Source organism: Pinus tabuliformis, chromosome 1_2, assembly GCF_031772625.1.
Source record: "Pinus tabuliformis cultivar Carrire ecotype Pingquan chromosome 1_2, CPIR1, whole genome shotgun sequence".
Lineage (NCBI taxonomy): Eukaryota > Viridiplantae > Streptophyta > Pinopsida > Pinales > Pinaceae > Pinus > Pinus tabuliformis.
The window spans coordinates 864,807,022-864,829,103 of record NC_142298.1 but is presented as its reverse complement, the minus strand read 5'-3'; the positions used below and the strand labels follow the sequence as shown (position 1 = coordinate 864,829,103).

General features: G+C 31.5%; 1 protein-coding gene across 1 annotated transcript; it reads left to right on the top strand.

Moving 5' to 3' along the window:
* Positions 1 to 15,652: 15,652 nt before the first annotated feature.
* LOC149208662 (cellulose synthase-like protein E6) lies at positions 15,653 to 19,110 on the top strand. Its single transcript, XM_089394114.1, has 8 exons — positions 15,653 to 16,068; positions 16,178 to 16,502; positions 16,629 to 16,769; positions 17,161 to 17,286; positions 17,381 to 17,593; positions 17,679 to 17,903; positions 17,994 to 18,341; positions 18,465 to 19,110. The coding sequence occupies exons 1-8, from the start codon at positions 15,812 to 15,814 to the stop codon at positions 19,020 to 19,022; spliced, it is 2,193 nt and encodes a 730-aa protein (XP_089250240.1). The 5' UTR covers positions 15,653 to 15,811; the 3' UTR covers positions 19,023 to 19,110.
* The last annotated feature ends 2,972 nt before the right edge of the window (positions 19,111 to 22,082 follow it).

Genomic DNA, 22,082 nt, shown 5'->3' with positions numbered 1-22,082 from the left:
CTATGGTCAATTATGGTCAACCATGGTCCAACATCTTAATAACTTGTGTTTTTAATATTAATCATTTGGGATTTTAATATTAATCCCTTGGGTTTAATATTATTTTATAATCCCTTAGGTTTTAATATATCCCTTGGGTTTATTATTCCCTTGGGTTCATTAATCTAAGGGTCCATATTCCTAGGGTATAATATTATTCGTAGGGTTTATAATATTAATATTAGAGTTTAATATAAGTTTCCTGGGTTTATAGTCATGGTCACCCATGATCTATCATAGACCAACATCAAATAGTGAAAAAGATTGTCTCGATAATAAAATAAATCATGGTTAATCATTGTCAACCATACTCAATCAGGATCGACCATGGTCCAACATCACATTGTGACAAAGATTGTCTCAATATGAAAATCAACCATGGCCACTCATGGTTAATCATTGTCAACCATGGTCCAATGTCACAATGTGACAAAGATTGACTCAATATGAAAATCAATCATGGTCAACCATGGTCGAACGTCGTATTGTGACAAATATTGTCTCAATATCGAAATCAATCACAGTTAACCATGGTAAACCATGTTTATGTTAGCATTTATGATATTTATCACATGGTTTATATACCTTGGTTTATAATATTTATCTTAGTGTGTATCATAGGATTTTCTTGATATGAAAACCAATCATGGTTAATGATGGTCCAACATTACGTTGTGACAAATATTATCTGAATATGAAAATCAATCATGGTCAAACATTGTCCAACATCTCATTGTGACAAAGTTTGTCTTGATATGAAAATCAAGCATGGTCAACCATGGTCTCACACCACATTGTGACAAGGATTGTCTCAATATAAAAAATAACCATGGTTAACCATGTTTATTTTAGTGTTTATAATATTTATATTAGGGTTCATATACTTCGGGTTTATAATTTTAATCTTTGTCATATTTTGACAAAGATTGTCTCAATATAAAAATCAGGCATGCTCAACCATTTTCAACCATGGTCAATGGTGGTCAACTGTTGTTCATTGTCACATTGTGACAAACATTGTTTGAATATGAAAATCAATCATGGACACCCATGGTCAACCATGGTCCAATGTCACATTGTGACAAAGATTGTCTCAATATGAAAATCGACCATGGTCAACCATGGTCAATAATCATGGTGACATCGTGACAAAGATTATGTCTTGCTCCAAAGTCACATTGTGTAAACTGTTGTCATCCATGGTCAACAATGGTCCAACATCACATTGTGACAAATATTGTCTCAATATGAAAAGCAACCATGGTCCACCATGGTCCAATGTCCCATTGTGACAAAGTTTGTCTCAATATGAAAATAAATCATGGTCAACCATGGTCCAACATCACATTATGACAAAGATTTTATGAATATGGAAATCAATCATGGTCGGCCATGTTTATTTTAGGGTTTATAATATTTATCTTAGGATTTATATACCTTGGGTTAAGAATAGTAATCCCTTCTGTTTATAATATCAATCTCTTCGATTTATTAATATAAGGATTCATATTCCTAGGGTATACTATTATCAGGAGCATTTATAATATTAATCGTAGGGTTTAATATTAATATGTTTGGTTTATAATCATGGTCAACCATGGTCCAGCACCGCATTGTTACAAAGATTCTCTCAATATGAAAATCAACCATGGTCCAATCTTGCATTGTGACAAAGATTCTCTCAATATGAAAATCAACCATGGTCCAATGTTGCATTGTGACAAATATTGTCTCAATATGAAAATCAACCATGGTCAACCATGGTTCAATGTTGGATTGTGAGAAAGATTGTGTTAATATTAAAATCAATCATGGGAAACCATGGTTAACAATGTTTATTTTGGGGTTTATATGCCTTAAGTTAATAATATTAATCCATTGGGTTTAATATTATTCCCTTTGGTTTATAATACCTTGGGTTTTTAGTATTGATCTCATGGGTTTATAATATCAATCCCTTGGATTTATTAATCTAAGGGTTCATATTCCTATGGTATAATATTATTCATATTATTTATAATATTAATCCTAGGGTTTAATATAAATCCATTGGGTATATAATCATGGTCAACCATGGTCCAATGTAGCATTGTGACAAAGATTGTGTCAATATGAAAATCATATGTGGTGAACAATGGTAAACCATGTTTACTTTTGGGTTTTTAATATTTATCTTAGGTTTTATATACCTTGGGTTTATAATAAACATTTCTCAATATGAAAAAAAATTATGGTCAACCATGGTCGAATGTTGCATTGTGATAAACATTGTCTCAATATGAAAATTAACCATGATCAACCATGGTTCAATACCTTTATAATATTTATCTTAGGGTTTAAAATATTTATCCCTTGGGTTTATAACCCCTTCTCTTTTTAATATTATTCCCTTGCGTTTATAATACCTTGAGGTTTTAGAATTAATTATTTTGGTTTATATTATCAATGCCTTGGGTTATCAATCAAAGTGTTCATATCCCGTTTTTTTATCAATCCCTTGGTGCAACGTAACATTGTGACAACCATGGTGATCCATTGTCAACCATGGTCCAACATCACATTGTGAGAAAGATTTTTTCAATATGAAAATCAACTATGGTCAACCATAGTCAACCATGTTTACTATAGGGTATATGGTGACATTGTAGCAAATATCGTCTCTTGGTCCAACATCGCATTGTGATAACCATGGTCATCCATGGTCAACCATGGTCCAACGTCTTATTGTGATGAATATTTTCTTAATATGAAAATCAATTATGATCAACCTTAGTCGAACATCGCATTGTGACAAATATTGTGTCAATATAAAAATCTTACGTGGTCAACCATGGTCAACCATGTTTATGTTGATGTTTATAATATTTATCTTAGGTTTAATATACCTTGGGCTTATAATATAGTTTTCTCAATATAAAAATCAATCATGGTCAACCATGGTCCAATGTCACATTATGACAAATATTGTCTCAATATAAAAATCAAACATGATCAACCATGGTCCAAGGTCACATTGTGACAAAGATTGTCTCCGCATTACAATCAATCATGGTCAACCATGGTCACATTATGAGAAATATTGTCTCTTAGTCCAACGTCACATTGTGACAACCATGGTCATCCATGGTCAACCATGCTCTAACATCACATTGTGACAAAGATTGTCTCAATATGAAAATCAACCATGGCCAACTATTATCCAACATCGCATTGTGGAAAATATTGTGTTAATATGAAAATCATTTATCGTCAGCCATGTCCATTTTGGGGTTTATAATATTTATCTTAGGGTCTATATACATTGGGTTTATAATATTTATCCTTTGGGTTTAAAATTATTCTCTTGGGTTTACAATTCCTTTGGTTTTTAGTATTAATCTCTTGGGTTTATTATTCCTTTTTGTTTATAATATTTATCTTAGGATTTATATACCTTCGGTTTATAACATTAATCCCTTGTGTTTAATATTATTCCCTTGGGTTTATAATACCTTAGGGTTTTCGAATTAATTTTTAGGTTTATATTATCAATCCCTTGGGTTTATCAATCAAAGTGTTCATATCCTTTGGGTTTATCAATCCCTTCGTTCAACTTAGTGGAAAATTAGACATGCGACACTTAGTGGAAAAATTATCTGGCATATGCAAAATGTTTGTCATCTGAAATTGTACTATATCTCTGTCAAGCACTTATACACTTATACACTTCATACGTCGATGGCCTCTCACTCGGATTATAGTTTACGCATTCAAACACCACCTGCATCCACTGAGATATCATCGTCTGCTAATTTCGCAATTTGTGACGGACGATATCTTTTAGTTACCTGCTCAACATAGTCCTTTGGTGCACAAAGGTGTTTTATACATTCATGTGATGGTACATTTATTTGAGACGTCGCATAATAGCTTCAATACTTCGATGATGAAATTATACGAATGAATGTGAGTATCTATAACCTGAAATGTTAATATATTATGGGGAGTGTCTCTAAACTCTCTACAATGCATAGCATTATGGAGCGCCTTCTTGGACTATCCTACGTAAGGGGCTTGAAACTCCGTCAGTTCAGTTCTAATATCATAGAAGAGAGTAGTAGTAATAGAAGAGAGTAGTAGTAATGTAAGAGATAAAATTATCAGAGCATTGGTCTATGGAATGACCATTCAGAAATAATTGTTTTATTTTTTATTTTTTTAAGCATCAAAGAATACCAAAAATAAATCACTCTCTAGCAAGGGGATTACATCAAATGCACACTTGATTATTCAATGGAAAATTAGAAATAAGATTTTCAAGAAATTAGAAAAATATTTTTGAATTTATAAGAAAATAGGAATTTTAACCATTTCCCCAAACTTTGGTTAAGATTGCAAAAACTTGATAAATAATGCCAAATAAATGCACTTTAATTGTAAGACCTGTGCTATAGTTCCTATTAGGCAGGGACAAATAATTCATCCATTAAATGATATTTTTCTAATAAACATATGCTTGATTTCACCGTATCCAATATTTATATGTCAAATTGGACCGTAGTAATATATCAAAAAAAAAATCAATATTTGTATGCTCGTTCCATTTATATAATTTATCTGTTAAATGATAGTTTTATGATAAACATATAATTGATCTCATCATTCATCGTACAACTAACACAGTTGTGCTATTTAAACAAGCTACATAGTAGTGAATACCTGTGCCACTTAGTTTAAATATATATATATATATATATATATATATATATATATATATATATATATATATATGACAAAATAGAAGCCTATATAAGTAGATGCAGAAACGAGAAACAACAACTAGTAGAAGAAAAAGAGATAAACCCCGAAAACAAGAGATTAGAAAAAAAAGGCTATAAATAACTACAATGATGTCATATATTATTTTAAGATCATAAATATTAGGAATATTAATTTATAACTTTAAAAATCACCCTTCACAAGTCATGGTCAATAAATAAAAATTGTCATTTGAAATCTTCACTTGAAACATTATATATATATAATGAAAGAACCAAAGAGAAGTAGAGGCAATATTTGAAAATCCCTACCTTAAGCGTTTTTTGGTCATTGAAACTTTGATCCAATTTGGCTTCATAGCATAAAGGAAATTGAAGTGTAGCTTAATTTGTTTTTAAATATTATAAAAATAACTTCCTATACTTTTATCCTTCACATTTTAAAAATAAAAATTTACCTACATCACGCACTGATTTTTAGCATTTACAAATTAAAATATCATTAACCATTTTTAAACTAGGTTTATTTTCTATTATATCATTTCTTTTAATATATTATAAAGTAACTACTTATATTTTTATCCTTTACATTTTAAAGCACCATCTTTCCATTAAAAATATATATATATCTTTAAAATTAAATTATCTTTAAATTAAATTCTATCTTTCAATCACAACATAAATATTTATTTATATTTTTCTCAAGATTTAATTTTGCATCACCTTATAAATTTCAAGAAAATAATTCATAATGATAAATCACCTAAATATACATCATCAAAATTTATATGATCAATCTAAAAAACATAATGTTAAATGACTAAATATACATCATGAAAAATTATATGACCAATCTAAAAAATCAAATTCCAACCCAGTCATCACTGATCAAATAAAAATGACAATATCCTAGTTAAACTGCAATCTTCTTACTCATAATTAAATAAACAATACCTATGACACTTTGAGAATGTTGGCATCAATACTGCAATAATGAAGTCACTCAGCAACTTTCAGATGCATCCGTGCTTCTTATATGTTTAGCGCACTACATAAAGAGTAATTATGTACATACAAGATTTGACAATACATAATTAAAAATTAGACTGTACATCTAGATAGTGAAATACAATTATTACAAAATAAAAAAATAAACTAATAAACCAATGAAATTTAATATAAATAAATTAAAATATAATTAAAAAACAACAAAATTAAACTCCTAATCTTCACCTTTAAATAAAACTAGTAATTTTTTTAATCAAAACAAACCAATATACCATCAAACTGAATACAATATATACGTTTAATAACAAAATTTAATTTCCAATATTTAATTTCTAATATCCACTTTAATGTTCACCCTGGATTAAATTAATAATTTTTTTAATCAAAACAAACTAATATGCGATCAAACTAAAAACTGAATACAATATATCAGGCAGTATAATAGTAGCAATCTAAAGACTCATAATTTTACGCCCCACTATGTGACCACATCTTTCACATATTTCCGTGAAAACTATTGGTGTAGTGCACGAAAATCAATGCATAGGAAGACCTTTTTGACACAATAAGATACGGGCCTTGCCAGATCGTTATCATCCAGCTGGGACGCATATCTAACACGACCTTCTAGGCGTTGAATATGGTCCTCTCAATTTCAACTACCGATCAAAAGGTTTCAGGATGGAACCTTGTCATGAAATAGCAGAGCTTATAAAAATTTTAGGTTCTAAATAGGATTACTTTGGTTTATAAGGACTTAATGGACAGTGAAATGAATTGATAGAGAAACGAATGCATATCCAATTCATTAGATATATGAATTTAATATATAAAAATTAGTATATAAATGCATTGTTATTTTATTTAATTTTTAATTTATATGATATAATTAATAAATTATAATTTAATTATAACAATAAGGTTGCTTTTAAATTGAAGTATATCTTTTATGTATAATTTTATTTTACCGAATAAAAAATAATACTTATTATTATAAAAATAAAAAATTTAATTAAAAATATTAATGATTTTATAGCCATTATATATGAGATTATATACGATGAAGAAAACAAATATTAATAAAAAAATCTTATTTTTTTCTCCATTATAATTAAAATATTTGAATATCTATATTATATAATATAATTTTATATTTTTTTAAATTGTTTTTATTTGGGCTTGAATAAATAATGAATTCTTTTATAGTTTAAAAAAAATAATTTTATGTCGATTTTATATAAAAAACAAAATAATTAGAAAAAAGAAAATTAATTTTACATTACAAATAGTATACATAATTTTTATTTTTCAAGTACTTCATTATATTAATATTAATTAATAAATTTCAATATCAATTTTATGTATATTTTTAAAGACAAATTACGAAAAAATATTTTGAAGTTAATTGAATCCTAAATAAAATTTTTCAATATACACTTTAAATAAAATAATTGTATATCAACTTGATATATATCAGAATATATATATCTATATCTATATATAATTCTTAATATAGAATTGTTGTGCTATTAATTTTTTTTTGGAGTGTGGATGTTAAATTTGTTTCAACATCAATTATATAAATGGAATGTATTGGAACTAACCACTAATCATTTAAAAAAAAAAACAAAAATTAGTTTTATCACGTTAATATACATATACAAATATATAAATAGAACAAAGATATTTCACCAATAAGGTTACCATAACAATTACATTTACCACCTTCAATTCACACTTAGGCTATTCATATCACAATGGTTAAATTATATGCGACCTACGTGACATCGGGTATTCGTAGTACACTGTACATGGAAGATTTTTAATACATTGGTAAACGTGATGAGTTGAATACACCCTGGTCTATTTAATGCATGTGTTGTGATATCAGCGTAGAGGCATCTGGATGTTCAACCAACACCGTCCACTTGGCAATAGATCATTGGGATCAACACACTCATCAAGGACTTGTCTGGTTCTTTGATCAGACGGGTAAGAAGAAGCCGGACCGATGAAGGAGTAACTAACCTAGCCTGAACCCTTGCGTTATGGTGACATTCACTCTTGTGGCTTGTGGTTTCAATGCCTTCACGGTGAAGCCTAAAAACTTATGTTTTGAACCTCGTCGAGCCATGGCGTCCTTCGTTGATGCACGGGTACAACTGAGCCAAAACCACCTGTCTTCAAATTCGATTTTAAAGTCGAAAGGTCGTTTCTGCAAACCTTTTGTGGTTTTCACTGTAATTTTGTTCTTAGAATTCACGGTAACACTGTTGGTTTGATTTGCATGCCCCACGATTATGTTGTGTGATGGCGATGGTGCATTTGGTCTCTCATCCATAGTTTACTCCATGGGTCTGCAAGATTCGTCCCTTTTCTTGACAGGTAAGCTTATAACCTCTCATGAAACTTTCGTTCTGCCAAGGAATCGAGCCTCCGCAGTCATTCAAAAGTTTTCTAATGATTTTCATGGCCTTCTTGAACATGGAACAAAATGTCCCGTCGACCACCAATCCTAGGTGAGTGAGTATTTGGTTTCTGTTACAGCAGTGAGAATCTTTTTGTCAGCGGTTAATAATAAAAGTAGATGTTGACAGTGCATATTTTAATTTTTGCCAATGAAAGGTACTTTTCCCTCCTTCGAGGCCTGCTGGTACAGGATTCAGCCCTTGGTTAAGGGTTTTGATGGGGTTCTCTCTTGATATTCAAATGTGTAGACTTCGTGTGCGACTCTGCCAGAACTCTCTCAAGAGTACCCTAGTCGGGGTTTATCTTGTTATTACCCGAGTCAGGGTTTATCTTGTTATTGATGGTATGACTTGGCCTTTTTAAACTTATTAAGCAATGCTTTTTAAGAAAACCCTTGACATTGTTGAGAGGGTTTTACTGTAATATTTTGCTGTAAGTTTTTTTCTTTCTTTTTATCTTTCTCTTTTTCTTCTTCTTCTTCTTTTTTTCTTTTTCCTTTTTTTTAGTAAAGACTAATTCTATTAAAAGGAAATGAAAATAAGGTTACAAAGAGGCAGAGGCCTCAGACTAGAGCAATTGAATGCATCCAGGAGAACAGAGTTGTCCCATACTTGGGAAAAAACAGTTACAGTGATACACAAACCATCCATAGAAGCCTGACAACTACCGGAAAGCCCTGGTGCAGAGATAGAGTAATCCCTTTGAAACAGTGAAAACCAAACACCTATAGATAGCAAAATTGTACATGTTAACTGGGAAACGATGTACTGCTGAGCCAAAAAGACATAAAACCAGACTACCAAACCCCATGAGCAGAACCAGAATATTGAAATTCTGAGCCACAAAGACATAGAACCAGATTGCCGGACCGCCGATACAAAGCCAGAACATCAAAAACAGAAGAGACCGAACCTGACCCGTGACCAAAGGAAAACTCTGAGCAGCCAAGAAGGAAACCAGGTGGCATCACATGGGGACATCCTGATCCAGCGGCTCCTCGATGACAGGGCATGCATTGCCATACCAGAAAACACCATCATGTTCCACATCATCCACACCGCTGCCATCTGGAGGAAACGACTCAGGACGGATACCACTGGAGCTGCCAGCAAAGGCCACCGAGACTTTGACTTCATTTGGCATGCCACCAGGTGGCTGAGAAGCGCTTGGAATACCTCCCTCACCATGCATGTCGCCACGCCTTTCCACCTTATCTTCATCTGCAGAAGTCTGCCCAGAACCAAGGCTATCCACAACTCTGAGACCACCCTGAGGATGCTCTGCCACTGTACTCGCCGGAGGTTGAATCTGAGCTTCTTCCTCAGAGAAAATTATGGTGATATTAGCCGTAATGATGGGCTTATTCAAGCTACTCTGAAATTTAAAGTGAGTCGATTGAAAAGCATTATGCGGGAAGGGTTTTCGAGCAGGGCTGGACAGGGGTGAATTCGCTTGGGAAGAAGGCAGAGAGACAGGGGGTAGAGGCTGATCCACAGAATGAGCAGCTTGATGCTTCGCATGACCACCACGGCTTCCGCCATGACGGCTTCTCATACGATGCCTGACCATGGTTAAACGACAAGGGGAGAGCACAGAAGCACAGAGAACTTTTGGAGAATGCCTGGTCTGCGCAACAGGAATCTGAGGAAGACTCAGTGAGCAAGACAGAGAGTGGGAGATAAACGTCCCAAGCCCAGAATTAGGAGCAACCAGGAGCCGGCATTGAACTCCTGAGACCGAACTACTGCAAAGGAAATCTGCATAAGGCAGGCAGAGAATATGAGACGGGGTGCATGCAATGGGATTAAAGACCGAGAACTCCATGTTAAAACCAACTCCTTCAATGTCTCGGCAGATGTGAGCATTAATATCAACCTGCAGACGGACCTGCTCGCACCTAATGTGAGCCATCATGAGCCAGGTAAGGATGTGGAGAATAGCGCTGGCCAGCAGCTGGCATGGCCGAGCGCCGTGGCTCATAAATATCCTCATTAATGTATTCTGAAATCACCCACATCCGGGTAAGTTTCTTTCTTGAGAACGGTTCAATATGGTCATTATTTTTGGTGTCGGCTACCACTTCTTGTGATAATGGCCATCGTTTACTCCATACATCGAATGCGCATGAACCATTATAGTTATATCATTCCACATTGCTTAATTATATTTAAATTTATTCTTTTTATTACTTGTGAATTGTGTGGCTTATGGTGGATGGTCAATATATGCTATTCTCTGTCATTTTTACAAGTAATGTTCATTGTTGGTTCCATTTCTAGAATAGTCACAAGTTTTGAGCCTTTTATACAGATCTCTTTATATGATTAGCTATGCATGAAATTTTTAATTATTTTCACTTAATGAATGTTATTCTCTCTCCTTTTTACAGGTAATATTCATTACTGGTTCCATTTCTAGAATAGTCACAAATTTTGGGCCTTTTATACAGATCTCTTTATATGATTAGCTATGCATAATGAAAGTGTTAATTATTTTCAGTTTTTTTTTTTTTTTTTTTCTAAAGTTCAAATCTTAATGTCGCATTTGAGACTCCGCCAGTGGCTGGCTAATGGCCTGGCCTTCATACTAACCCTCTCAGAGATTATTTTCTCTTCCTCTTAACTTAAACTAAGTCATTGTCCTGTGCTTTAACCATTATATGAGGATAGTGAGTGTTTCCAGCTTCTCTGGTTGTTTCCGAGTTGTACCCTTTTCTTAACTTTCAACCATCTTTTAGCATTTAGTTCTTTTGTTTATCTAGTCTCAGATTGAAATAAAGAAAAAACTCTATACATATATTTTTCATTTACACATTGACTTTCTTTGTCTTCTAACATTAGGTTTAAAACTTTCTTTGTCTTCTAACATTAGGTTTACAGAAGACAATTATATATTTATGGTCTCATTGTCATAATTACATAGGAAACAAGATCACACTTCATATACTTAACATTGTACAAAAATAAAATATTATTTCTACTCTACCCACACCAAAGTAAATACAAACAAGAACTTCCAATTCCCTATTTACCTCTTTCTCTCAAACAAAACCCAAAACAAAGGGAAGAGCAATACTCCACCCAAACTTGAAGTTAGTCCTCACTAGGCCTAAGATTCATCAACTCTTTTGGCATTCTTTTTGGGAGTCTTTATTTCCTCTTTAGGAGATTTTGGTTACTTAACCACCACAACTACCCAACTACCTTGGGTCTGCCTGCTCTAGTATTTCTTTTCCAACAATGGTTTCCATAACAAACCAAATTATAAGCAAACAACAAACATGTATTTTATTTATATTCAATTTTGTATCTCAACCTTCATGGCTTAAGTCCAAACACATCATTCATGGCATAGTTATTAATTATTGGTTTTAAAACTTACCATGGTTGTTACAGAGAAAGAACATAATATCAATCATATATAAAGAGATCTACAAACAGAGAGAGAAATAATTCCCACTATAAGGAAGATGTATATTTAAAAATTTATTAATACCAAAAAAAAGTTTTAAAGTGCTTAATGTGCACCATAAATAAAATATTTCAATATCTATATTGAATATATTATTTCAATTTCATATCTCTATATAGAAAGCTATTAAAATAAAAAAAAATATCATATGATTAAAAATTTTTATTGTTATATCATTAAAAAAAATGAGATATATAATTTTTCATAATAAATATTATATCATCATACATTTTTTTTTCATCATAGATCCAATTTATTTCCATGTTTTTTTAGTGTAAAAAAATAAAATAATTAGTATATTTTAATAATAATATGTTTAACAATTTCAAATTAGAGTATGAACTCCAAATTTGATTTTATTTCAAAGTAAAATTTATAAAAAATAATTTATTTCAATATCACAATTGTAATTTAAATTTCAAATTATTAATCTGGTATTTCATTTTATAAATTAAATAGAAAATATAAATCTAAATACAATATGAACTTGAAATTACACAAGTATAAATTTATCTGAGTTAAACTGTATCATGCATATTTTTTAAAGTGCAAACATTTTTCTCAAGTTTTAAATTGCTAAAACTGTTTGCATCCACATGAATTTGTTTTCACACAATGATATCCCTTCACAATGCACTTAATTTGAGGATGTTACTAAGAAAATTAGTTTAAGTAGCAAAACCTTTGAGTAAATAAGTAGAAAATTAATAGAGATTAAAGATGAGGTTAAGGGGAATATAAGAAAACAAAAATACAATGTAAAAAAGAAATAATACAGAACATTATAACAATCTAAAATAAGGATTAGGAAAGAACATTACTAATTGTTTTGAAGGAGAATAAATATAAATCTTATTTATTTTGTTTGGGAAAAAAATGAAATCATTACAAAAAATTTCATATTGCCTCCTAAATCTTAGTGAGCGAGAGCATGGAAGTGGGAGTACAAAACTTATATATTTTTATTAGAAATGACGGTGAAGCTCATCAAGGTAGGGAAGGTAGGGTACTATAGGGAGTTATTGAGAGAAACTTAATTGATTGTGAAGGTTAGAGTAGATATATTGTAATAAATAATTGAGGTTTGAAATCAAACACACTAATAGAAAAGTCTAAACTTATAATCATCCTTATCTTTATTTACATTTTTGTAATAGAACACACTAGCACATCATGATGTTAATTTATATTTGTGAAATATAAAACTCTATTTATAAATTCAAAATGTGTGAAATATAAAACTCTATTTATAAATTCAAAATGTTAATCTATATTTGTGAAATATAAAACTCTATTTATAAATTCAACAATTGAATCCATTATGACTTCATCTATTTCTAATTGATAAGTTCATGATTGGTAGGGTCAATGTGTTGTAGAGTCAATGTTTATTTAACAATTGATGTGTCCAAATACGTAAAATACAATCAACATAAGTATGTCCATAAAAAATAATACTCATAAAGTGGAGTGTGGGGTAGAGTATTAAAAATTCATATTTAAAACAAAATCATTAAAGAAAAGATATTGAGAATTTAGATATTTTTCCATGCATTCAACTTTTAGTAAAGTTGATGATATTCTCAATTTCTATTCCACCACTTATTTTATATATTTCTTTTATTATAATTTTAAAATATCATCTTTCCAGTTCCCTTTCAATATTTTTTTGGTTTCTCAATTTATTTCACTATTATTTCAATAAAATGGTTTATATATATATATATATATATATTAAATCATATTTATAACTATTAAATTTACATAAAATTTATTTTAATAACAATCTAAATCAAATAATCTATCCATATAACATGGAATTTGTTTAAGAATGAAGAGGAAAACAATGCCTTATCATTAGAAACTTTACATTAACTATTTTTCTTTTACGGAGAAGGACTTTATACTCTAGTACGAGATAAACATGTCATGCAAATCTATATTTAAAAATAATAAAATAATATTTACATTAACAAAAATAAAATATAGTAATAACAAAAAAACCTACCATAAATAAAATATTTCAATTTCCATCTTAATTTTAAGTCAACTTTATGTATAGAGACAAAATAATCGAATGTAAATTTTTTTGAATTTTCATTTTAGTATTAAAGAAATATGTAAAGACTTCACTACTTAATACGAAGTTGAAAAATGATATGTAAAAGTAATGTTATTGATATTATATGATGTGTAATTGATTCCATGTTCAATTGACATATGACATTTAAAAATGATAATATATTAATAAAAAAAAATAGGATCACACATAAATAAAATATTTAAGTGTCCATATTAAATAACATAATTTCATATCAAATTTATACAAAGAAAAAAATTTATTTAAATTAAAAAAAAAAAATCTTATTTTTTATTTTTCATTAATTTCATTTTCCCTCGTGAGGGATGTGTAATTTATTCCATTCTTAATAAGGGGTTCATATATAATATTTAAAAATAATAATAACAAAAAAAGTATAATGTGAGTCATATATGATATATTCAATATGCATGTTGAGTAAAAGATCTTAACATTAAATGTATAAAGCGAGAAAGAGTGAGATAGATGTTATTCCAGTAATAGGTTCTTTCTAATTCAAGGTATGAGAGAGATTTGTAATCCCTAACATTATATATATAGAGATATTAACTCCATATATACTAAGAGCGTAGAGGAATCAAACTTTTCTAGGTGTAAACATACCGTCAAACACAAAAAATGTTTGTATCTTGAGAAAATTGATTTCTCAACACTTGATAGATCCTAAATTCTCTCAATACTTGATAGATCCTAAGTTCTCTCAACACTTGATAGATCCCAAAATTAAGATGAATCCATACTAGTTTAAAATTTAAAATTTAAGATAATAAAAATAAATACAAATAACATGGAAATTATAACCAATCCAATTTTTATTAACTAATTTCTTTCTTCAAAATAATGAAAATGTTTCGAAATATCTTATCAATTTTTTTTATTTTATTTTTTTCCCAGTTAAAAGTATTGGAACTATTTAGAAACTTCTCATGGACTAATTTATTTCTTAAAAGTAGTGAGTATTGGAACTATTTAGAAACTTCCCATAGACTAATGTATTTCTTAAAAGTGGTGAATATGGACATTAAATTTAATTTTAAAATATAAAATTTTTATTGTTATAATTTTAATTCTTATTAATTTTGTTATTTTTTATATATTAATAATTTATATGTTTAAATATAAAAGGCTATTAAATAAAAATAATTCAAATAATATAGTATTATATAATAAAATTAATAAATTTAATCATAACTAATAATAATAACTAATAATCATATTTTTAATATTTAATTTATATTTAGTGAAAATGTTTGAAATTTTCTTATCAACTAATTCCTTTATTTATTTATTTATGATAACACATTTTTAATTAAAAGTGTTAAATTTAAAAATATACAATTTTTATTGTTATATTTATAATTAATTAACTATTTTTAATATATTACCTGTGTGCAATTTTTAGATATAAAAATAAATTAAAAATTAGAAATAAAATTAATTTAAACAATATAATAAATTAATTTATCGTTATACAGCATAGCAGGTAATTATTGATTTTAAGAAATTATTATATTTAATTATAATAGTTTTTGCCATTTTCATAATTTTTCTATTTACTATATTTAATTATAATAAGTTTTACCATTTTCATAAACAATAATTCTATTGGCTAGACACCCATCTTAGCTATAAAGAAAATATGAACTGGATGCACTTTTGGCATACACCATTGATAGATTTAAACCGACAAAATTTAACAGTAACCATGATAATGCTTTATTTAGATAGCCATCACCAATTAAACATAGTGAAATCCACGTAGCCAGTATTGCCTTGATTGGAGCCACACATTCACACTAACAGATGATTGCAGCACGAGCAATTGTACGTTTCCATAAAGATGTTCAGAATATTGAATGCATAAGACTGCCCAGATTATTTAATATGGTGCCCGAGAAAGCATAGAAGCCAAAAACATACCTTCTCCTGCTCCGTTTTTTATAATTCACGATTGAAGCAAGGGCCTATGGAGCCTCAGGAATTTCCTCTGTATACGACATTGGAAAGGAAATCCGTGATATACAGAGTTTATGTCTGCACCCACTTTTCTGTGATAATTGGTCTCATATATTATCGCATTGTGTATGTCCCAATTGAGTATTATTGGCCATGGATTGTGATCTTTCTTGCAGAACTAGGCTTTGCCTACGGTTGGATTTTAGAGCAGGCCTTCCGGTGGCTGCCTGTTGAGCGAAGAGTCTTCCCAGAAAGACTTTCTCAGAGGTAATAATTTACTCATCTATTCTCCAGCACAACCACAATCAAATAAGATTTCATGCCACGTTTTCATGGGTATGTTAAATGAATATGAGTACTGTGTGTAAATGGACAGGTTTGAGAGTGATCTACCGCCTGTGGATATATTTATATGTACCGCTGATCCTATCAAAGAACCTCCACTGACTGTTATAAACACAGTACTGTCTGCTTTGGCTGTAGACTATCCTGTAGGAAAACTGTCATGTTATGTCTCTGATGATGGAGTATCCTCGCTTACATTTTATGCTCTCTTGGAAGCTTCACGTTTTGCAAAGATTTGGCTTCCATTTTGTTATAACTATACCATTCAAGACAGATCACCAGAGGCATATTTCTCGGCAAGCTCTGCTCAGGAAAACGAAAATATGTCCTTTACTAGAGAATGGAAGAGTGTAAAGGTAAGGCGGTACCATTAAATTAAATGAATTAACTGGCGATCAAAGTTATGATTTCTAGCTTTTAAGTTACTCCCCCTAGTGTATTTAATTGATACAGTCCTCCCTTTGTTTTGTTATTTCTATCAGAAAGAGTATTTGGAATTGAAGTATCGTATCAATAACACAGTGGGGAGGGGAAGTGTTCCAGAAGACAAACAGAAAGAACACACGGGCTTCAAAGAATGGAATTTGGGAAGCAGTAAGCGAGATCATCCGAGCATAGTTCAGGTGATCAGTCTTATTAAATCCAATACTATGTAGGCTTTCCGATACTCTGGCTCTTCTAATCCGTTGGCTTTTCCTCAGTTATGATACCAATTAAAACCACAAATAATCCTTTCAAATATGACTGCCTACTCAGTAATTGTATTGTTTAAAGTTTAATGAAGAAATTAAAAACTACTCAGAATAAATATGCTAATCTCCACTCACACCTACATCATTTACTGTTGCTAAATTTAACTTTCTAAAACTAACTTCAACTAATAGCTAACTGGAAGAGATTATTATCTAACACATATGCCCTGCTAAACATCTGCAGTTGAGATAACCTTACTTTCTACTCTTATATTTTTCGATTGTATTTTCTTCTCTACGAATCTTTCGAATGTATATGCAGATTTTACTAGAGAACGGAGAGGACAAGGATATTCAGGGCAATGATCTGCCCAATCTTATATATGTCTCCCGTGAAAAGCGACCTGGAATTCCCCATCATTACAAGGCCGGCGCTCTTAATGCTCTGGTAGTTACTCTTTTAGTTACCAAGAAGGCAATAGATTAACATGTTTAGAAATGCAATTTAGTTAAGGGTCACAGCTTGTTTGTCATATTGGCAGATTAGAATCTCCGGCATAATGAGCAACGCTCCCTTCATTCTAACTCTGGATTGCGACACGTACACCAACAATTCTGAAGCACTTCGTCAAGCCATGTGTTTTTTCTTGGACCCCGAAACAGGTCACCAGTTTGCCTACGTCCAGTTTCCTCAAGGGTTTCATGGCATCACAAAGAACGATCCATATGCAAACCATCACTTGAGGGCTTTCTACGTGAGTATTATCTGCACCTTTGACCTGTGGGATATTAACTTATACAGCCATCCATTGAACATAACCCGGAAATCTTCTCTTGCAGATTCAATTTAAAGGAATGGATGGCCTTGAAGGTCCACTATACGCAGGCACTGGATGCATTCACCGCCGGGATGCTTTATGCGGGAGTGAACGAAGGCATACGTTCTCCAAATCGCTTAAAGGCTATCCAACTTCTAAACCTCAAAGAAGCCCATCCAAGATGCTGAAAGATGCAAGGGATCTTGCCAATTGCGCCTGCGAGGAGAACACCCTGTGGGGCAAAGAGGCAAAATTCCAAGCTGCAGTTTTATTTTTAATTCACTTTTAATTTTCGTATGCTATATATATCCCTGAAATTGAACTTGAAAAATTGCAGGTTGGCATGATTTATGGCTGTGCTGTGGAAGATGGATTGACAGGTTTCGTTATACAGTGCAGAGGATGGAAATCAATTTACTGCACTCCGAGGCGAAAAGCATTTTTGGGTGGCGCGCCGGCGAACCTGAATGATACACTAATTCAACAGAAGAGGTGGAGTGCCGGATACCTGGATTTTTTCTTCAGTAAGTTTTGTCCATATGTTTATGGGATTCAACGGACCCGTACAGTCCAGTGTATGTGTTACGCTTGGCATTCTCTATGGGCTCCGTCTTCTTTATACACACTTTGCTACGGTTTACTTCCTGCACTCTTCTTGTTTAACGGTCTATCATTATTTCCCAAGGTAAATTTATTTTTCCTGATTAAATTCTTCCATATTTCTACATCATAGATGAAATCAAATAGAATATCATTCGGAAATCCTCATTTTGCTTACTAATGGTTATAAGTTTGTGCAAATGGATAGGCTTCGAATCCTTGGTTCATTCTCTTTGTCTCGTTAGCCGGATCTTCATATGGTTACAGTCTGATTGAGTTTTTGTGGATCGGGGCTTCGTTTAAGAGTTGGTGGAACGAACAGAGGATGTATCTGATTAAAGGAGTATCATCCCACTTGTTTGCTTTAATCCAAATTGCTTGCAAGATGCTTGGTGTATCGGAGGTAGGCTTCGAGGTGACAAACAAAGTAGCGGACAGCGAAGCAGCCAAAAGACACGAGGAGGAAATATTCGAGTTTGGTGCAGCATCTCCTCTGTTTGTTCCACCAGCAACTTTGGCTCTAATAAACTTGATATCATTGGTCGGTGGGTTAGCACGAATCCTGCGAGAAGGGTATTTGGCTTTTGACACTATAATTTTGCAGTTACTTTTGTGCACCTTCATAGTGATAAATAGTCATCCTATATTGGAGGCCATGTTTCTGAGGAAGGACAAAGGGCGAATACCTACTTCCATTACCGTTGTCTCCGTCTTGGTTGCAGTTTCTGCGTGTTCCGTAGCTTCCAGGCTCCTTCTGTCCTACTGAAGAACACGCTGGAAGTGATTTAAAAACCGTTACAGTGGAAGAGCATTTGTAATTTTAATTACGCATCTTCATTACTCTTTTTTACTTTTCGTGGAATCTCAGACATACTGACTGTACTGGTGGATGTGCCAGGCATGGCCTCTGTTGAGCCACGTCGGCCATGTGCCAGGCATGACCTACTTTGTCTCCCTATAACGCAATGTGTTTTTTTGTTTTGTTTTGTTTTTTACTGGTTAGAGATTTTATAACATTAAATTATATTATTTTTAATAAAGTTTTATGTTTACATACAAGAGGATTCCTCACCTAGAATGTGGTTTAGGTTTGTTAAGTTTTATATTTGAATTGAGGTTTCTGTAATTTATATAGAGTTTAAGAGAAAATTTTTGGCATAAATCACATGCTAATACATTTGTCGACGTGTTTCGAATCAAAAGTGTGGTCACCATGAACCACACTCTCGACATGGTATTACCATATGATTTACGCCGAAAATTTTATATTATTAGAATATATTAATTTTTTATAAATTTGTACTTTAAGATAGAAGTAAATTTGAAACAAGTGTGTTCACTATGAACCACACTCTCGACATGGTATTACCATGTGATTTACGCCGAAAATTTTCTCTTAAAATTTTATATTATTACAATATATTAATTTTTTATAATTTTGTACTTTAAGATAGAAGTGAATTCGGAATCTATGTGTAGTTTTTATACCATATTGTCAGCGATGCTAGCCATTAATCCTTGCATTCATCGATAGTAGGAGATAAATTCATATATTTATTAATATTTTCTTCTACATTTTATTGGAAAAAATAATTTTAATAATATATTTTTTGGTTTTTTTAATTTCAGTTTTCTTTTAACAAAGTTTTTTCAAAACGATAAATTTGAATGGTGTCATCAAATTTTATGACAAAATTATCAAATAGTTAAATTATGCCTTTAAGAATGCCATCAAAACTTATCATTTATTTGAATTAATGAAATACTTGAAATTAATAAAATATTTTGATTTAAAAATTAAGCAACCAAAAATATATTTATATTATATCCAATCCATAAATTATTAAGTATATTTATCAAATTAATATTTATTCTTTATAATTTATTTTCTATTACTTTTCAACATAGGTTTTAATCCATGCCAAATATAATTGGCTATATAGTGTAAGTGTTTAGCTAGTTCTAAGCATTGAAGACAATCTAAGCATTTTCAAATGTGGCTTACCAAGGTTTCAACTAACAACAACTCTATCATTGCAACAATATAATTCAGATAGGTCATTGTGAGAGTTAGCTTACTCAAATGATCTCTCTGTTGCATCCCTCTGTCAAGCCTCAAAATACTTTGATATTAGCTTTTTCCTTAGTACTCCATTGAATGGTTGGTGGCTTTATACCTCTTCCATATCATGATGAGATACCCATTAACATGTTCATCATTAGATACATGGCACCAAAATTCTAGAGACTTCCTGAATCTTAGCCACATCTAGAGTCTACTAGAGTGCCATGATAATGGGTATGGTAACTTTGTGTCAAGGGATTATTCATAGCTTATCAAGCCTACGACAAAACATAACCAACTCTTTTCTGGGTTCTTTTATTCCTTTTCCTTTGGTGCTTTAACTACTCGATCAATTGTTTTTTTTGCGCCTTATTCCTCTTCCTTGTGATATCCTTCTTTTATCTTCAAGCTAAAGGTATAAGCCAAGTCAAGCTAGTTTATGGGGATTTGTGCCCTTTTATTCTAGGGAAAAATCCCCTAGTTGGTTGGTCTCATTACACAGGAAGGCTGGGGAAATCAACCACTGAATTGGCATCCTTATAGACAAATTTTTGCACAAAAGAATGAAATTTAAAAGATTATTCATGAACGAACATAGGAAGGTGTCATACATTTCGGTATTAGCCCCATAGATAGTCATGGTTTTGAAAAAAAGTAGGTTAGTGGCCCATGTGCCCGGAATTCCATAATCTCAATGCACTTAGAATAATAAAAAAAAATTCTCAATTGCAATCATTGATGATCTCCTAAATGAGCTTCATGGTGATACTAGAGGCTTCCTTGTTTTTTTTGGAGTTTTAAGTATTTTTATTCAACATGTACGAGATAAGTATTATTATTCAACATGTACTAACAACTTTCTCTTAGATATACACTTAATAAGTATCTTTGAACATCATAAACTAATGTCTTCTAGGGATTTTACTAGTGTTCCTTTTACGCTACCCTCAAGCTATCCCCAACCATTGATGCCTTGGTTCCTTGCACGACTATAGCCTATGCACAATAATTATTTCAACGTCTAAATCACATTTTCATGGACCTTCATAGTTTGGGCAAGAAATATGTACAAACGAGTTTTCATCAATAAATAAAAGAAACAAAAGGATTTATTTTGTTTAGGATGAATTATCACACCTTACTTGGAGTGATTCAACATCTTCAGTAGTTGGAAAAAGGTTAAAACTCCTCAAGCCAAGTAGGGAAAAATATAATTTCTAAATTGGAAGTTTTAAGGAGAAATTTCCACAATATTTCTCTCTTTTTAGAGAAGTCAATATTTTGAATCCTTAAGTGGATTCATATTCTATACCAAAGATGAAAATATTTTCTTTTTGAAGAGATGAAGACTATGAAAAATTTCTCTAGTAGACTTAAAATCTTATGACCTAAGACATAGGGAATGTCCTCCCCCACCCTATCTCGTATTTAACGTGTCAAAAATAACACCTGAGTGACACATGTTTGGCGTGACTTTGACCCATGATATGTTCATAGGACACAAGGTTGACTGATGTACGACACAATCCCTAGTGTCGCAAAATTTGCACACATTTCCAATGAAAAACCAACAAAAAATCTATTTATTTCCTCATTCTCACTCAAACTTCAATCATAGAATTGGAGCTCTTGAAGGATTTAGAGTGAAACTAAGGGAAATTAAGCAATTTTAGAAGGGATTCCAAGGATGTGGATTTGTTGAGGCCCTATTAATGTTAATGCTAGTAAAAGTGACAATGTACTTTATCTTTTACTTTCATC